This window comes from Pterocles gutturalis, unplaced genomic scaffold (assembly GCF_000699245.1).
Source record: "Pterocles gutturalis isolate BGI_N339 unplaced genomic scaffold, ASM69924v1 scaffold27976, whole genome shotgun sequence".
In the NCBI taxonomy this organism is placed as follows: domain Eukaryota; kingdom Metazoa; phylum Chordata; class Aves; order Pterocliformes; family Pteroclidae; genus Pterocles; species Pterocles gutturalis.
In genome coordinates, this window is record NW_010098680.1 from 1 (window position 1) to 4,284 (window position 4,284).

At 48.0% G+C, this 4,284-nt stretch overlaps 1 protein-coding gene across 1 annotated transcript; it reads left to right on the forward strand.

Annotated features, from left to right (window-relative positions):
* Window positions 1-156: 156 nt before the first annotated feature.
* NCBP2 (nuclear cap binding protein subunit 2, 20kDa) lies at window positions 157-2,650 on the forward strand (the record flags this gene model as incomplete). The annotated part of the gene is made up of 3 exons (XM_010073776.1): window positions 157-338; window positions 1,077-1,215; window positions 1,884-2,650. Coding segments are annotated over 3 exons (420 nt in total), but the record flags the coding sequence as incomplete, so codon positions are not given.
* Between the last annotated feature and the right edge of the window lie 1,634 nt (window positions 2,651-4,284).

Consider the following 4,284-nt stretch of genomic DNA (forward strand, 5'->3'; position numbering starts at 1 on the left):
AGGGGGAGGGCTGTGGCCGGCGCTAGGCTGTGCGAGGAGCCGGCGAGTGGGGGGGCATCGTATCTTCGGGGCGGATGGAGGTGCCCAGCGGGGCCTGGCGTCGGGAGCGGGGCGGCAGGCGTGCTCACCCCACTGCGTGCTCCCCTTTGCTCTCAGGGTAGCAGACAGGTGCCGGAGAAATCCCTGAAAATTTCGTCTACACTGTATGTTGGCAACCTGTCTTTCTACACCACCGAGGAGCAGATCCAGGAGCTCTTCTCCAAGTGTGGAGACGTCAAGAGGATTGTCATGGGGCTGGACAAGATCAAGAAAACCCCCTGTGGCTTCTGCTTTGTCGAGTATCCTTTCTGGTTCCCTGCTACTGTGAGCCCGTGTGCGGTTGCCACCTTTAGTTCCTCTCTGCACACAGCAAGCTTAGCTGTGCTGCTGTGGAAAACCTGAAAACGAGTGATAGTCAAGTGCTTTCTACCAGGCACTTCAGTCCCAACCTTGCTACTTCACCACCACCACCACCTTTAATGATTTTAGGGCCATAATGAGAACTGTTATAATCGTCAGCTCCTCTGTGTCCAGAGCACATGTTCACTTTCTCACCTTAACTTCACAGCTGAATGAAGTAGCAGAATAAGCCATGGCAGTATTCCCAAGCACAGGGTACACACTTGTACAAGTTGTACTGTGAGCTGTCTTTGCGAAGCTCTCCTGTGAGGCCTGCCTGTCTTGTCCAAATTCAGTCAAGTTTTCAGTCAAGTTTCACATAGTATAAAAAGGCATATTACAGATTCCTTGCCCTTAGGAAGGCTTTAACATGTTTGTTTCATCTCCTTGTGAAATAAGTTGTCCAAGGCTATTTCTTGTCTGTGCAGATACTAACTTTAAAGTTCAGAATCCTTTCTGAGTGGGAGCTGGTTTTAGCTTGGATTTATATCAGCACAGGTTTTGATTCCATAGAGAAGAGCAGAAGGAGTAGAAAAGGATGGAAGGCAGGGTTTTTCTGCTTCTTAAATAGAGTAGTTCTCTATTTTCCCTGTACCCAGTAAAATAGCACTCTTAGTTTTCCTTATAGTGTGCTTCAGATACTACACAAGAGCAGACGCGGAACATGCAATGCGATTTATCAATGGCACACGTCTAGATGACCGCATCATTCGAACAGACTGGGATGCGGGGTTTAAGGAGGGGCGACAGTATGGAAGAGGAAAGACTGGAGGACAGGTAAAAGCAATACCAGTTCATACCTTGAAATTGATCCCCCTGCTGTGTACTGCTTTGCTAGTTTTGTCTCATGCAAAACAATGTGTAGACTGTAAAGACCTGATAATGAACTTTAGCCACTCCCAGGTTGTTTTGGTAACTGATGCATGATGTTAAAAGCTAGAAATAGAACTTAAGGCTGCTTCTGTGTAGGACTCCAAACTTCCTGCAATGCAAGCAGAATGTTCCCTAATCCAATCTAGTACTCTTAAAATGATGCAGAATTTGAATGGAGGGGGACAGCGTAGCTGCTAGGCCAGTCTCATAATGCAACTGTTTGCCCCAGCACAATGATGAAGTTCCTTTGCAGATTTCCAGGGTAGAGGGGAGGAAATGTTCTGGAGGCCAATTCAGAAAGCTGGACTGCAAAGCTGAATGAAATTATTTTGGGGTCTTCTTTACTTCTTGTCTAAAAAGACCCCAGCTATCAGATATATCCTCATTTGTCTTTTTCACTACCATTACCACCATTTTGGTGGATTATATGAAGAAATTCCAAATGAGTTAAAGTGTTTCTAACCTGAACTTCAGTTCCCCCCCAACGGAGCAAGGAGGGGATGATGATTCTGAAGTTTAGCAAGAGACAGGCGGTGCAGAGTACTAATATCTGTTTTCCTGCTGTGCCCCAGGTGCGAGATGAGTACCGGACAGACTATGATGTGGGAAGAGGTGGCTTTGGCAAGATCATTCAGATGCAGAAGGCAAATCATCAGCCTGCAATCTATTAATTGCCTCGTGGGTCCTAGCTCATAGAGGGCTCTGTCCTTTCAGAACTAGCCCTGTTTTCTCGCATTTTGGATTGGGGTAGGGAGTGAGATCCAAGTTCCAGCAAAAGGTGACCCTCCTTAGACTGTGGATATACATGTATTCATTCCCGCTTCTTTCTGGGCTAGAGACAATGTTCTGTGTTGATACAGGGCAACAAGGGAAAAAAATGGACAGCTCTGCAAGATTCTGGGTAAGAAGAAATGCAGCATGTCACACACACCTCATGCTATGACATACAACTCTTCACGTTGCAGCTAGGCAGGTGTCTTCCTCCAAGCTATGACTGCAGCCATGGTTGCTCTCAAATGGAACTTCTTAAAAGCTTACTGCCATGAGAGCCCTCCAGGTGCCTGGGCGCTTTGTGGGGATGCACAAGAGATTTCTAATTTACAGGCTCATCTGCTTACAAAGCAGTATCACTGTTTGGATGAGAGAAGTGGAACAAGGTCTTACCATACACTTGGAGGTGCTTGTCTGCACATCTAGCCCTTGGGTTGTTCAGGGCCTGCAGAGCATTTCTCTTTATGATGCCCCCAGTGCTGCCTGGTTTTTTGGATCCTCGCTGTTCAGCATGATTTTGTTAAAAGTTTATTTTACTTTTTTTAAATAAACAGTTGTATTGGGTCTGGCTGAGATGGAGTTAATTTTCCCCCTAACAGCCCTCATAGTGCTGTGCTTTATATTGATGGCTAGAAAAGTGTTGATAACACACCAGTGTTTGGGCTACTGCTGAGCAGCACTCCCACAGCATCAAAGCTGTGTCTCCAGTGTTTCTGCCCACCTGGGGGTGGGCAAGATCTTGGGAGGGGACAGAGCCAGGACAGCTGACCCAAACTGCATCCTACTTGGGATTGATGTGGGCGGTTTTATTATGCAGGCTCCCAAGGTCCTTGTTCACCCTTATGTGAGCTGTTTTATACTACTAATTAACACTGTTGGCATATTATGGGGTTTGTGGAATCTGGCGTTGTCCTGGTGTAAGAGAAGACAACTTTTGGATGAGACAATACTGAAATGTGCCCTGACATGGCCAGTCCCTGGGTGGCAGGGTGTGTGGAAGGATTTGGGCAGGTGCCTAGGGCAGTTATCACCTTCCATAGCCTGGGACTTTATACCTGAACAGGCAAGTAACCCTGATGCACCTCCTGATAGAAGGGTGCCTTGCCTACCCCAATGAAAACCAGCAGCTTCTATCCACTGTACTGGGGCTTGGCCTGTGCCTGCCAAGCCACAGTTCAGTACTGTCAGTGGACAAGGAGGTCAACAGGTCCATATCATCGATTAGTAAGGGAGGAGGAAGAAGAGGAGGGGTTTGATCAAGAAGCGGGTCCTTTGGCAAAGAAATTGGAGGAAGGAGTGAGAGAATTCAGACAAGAAGCAGAAACTACCCGGTCTCTGACCTCATCAGGACTTCAAGACACAGAAAGATTACTGCTGACAGCCAGGTGAGTGGATTGCTGCCCGGCTGCTCCAATGCTGGGATAATAGGGCCAACAGCATTTGGAAGTTAGGGAAGCCCAACAGCTGGGATCCCTTGCTAGAAACGAGGGAATTGAGAGAGGAATTGGAAAAGAGGCGGCAATTCGCAGTTTCTGGAGACAGCTCTTCTCAAGTGTGAGGGCAAGGTACCAATTCAAGGAAGATCCTGTGAACTCTCCAGGAAAGCGGACTACTGCAGATCCAGTACCTGAGAGAATTAGTGGTGCTGGAAGTCATCTACAGTGATCTAGACAATGATCAGGTCTACAGAGATCCAGAGGACATGTTGTGCACATGGGCCATGTGGAGGACGCTGATTCAAAGTGCTCCAGCATCATATTCTAACAGCTTGGCAATGATGTTTTGCCCAGATACGGATACACCAACTGTGGAGAGAGTGTCTTCTTGGATCCAAAACTTGGAAGAAAATCTCTGTCCCTCCTCATCCCTATGGGCCAGTGCCTTGGCTGTCAGGGGCACCCCAAGAAGTCACTCCCCTCCTGCCCTGGTCAGAGGGAAAGGGAGCCCCAGGCGCAGGCCATGTGGCACACTCTGGTTCTTCCTGTGTGACTGGGGGAGGACATGAGGGAGTGGAACGGTGAACTCACCTTTAAGCTGGAAGCCTGTGTACACAAACCAAGAGGGAAGACAGTTGTTAAGAAGGGCCCCTCAAGAAGGCTGTCAGCTTTGTTTCTATAGAGACACAAGGAGGCAATTGGCAATCTCCCAGACATAGGACTGAGATCACCTCCCTTGAACTGGGTGAGGGGACTTCTGGTCTGG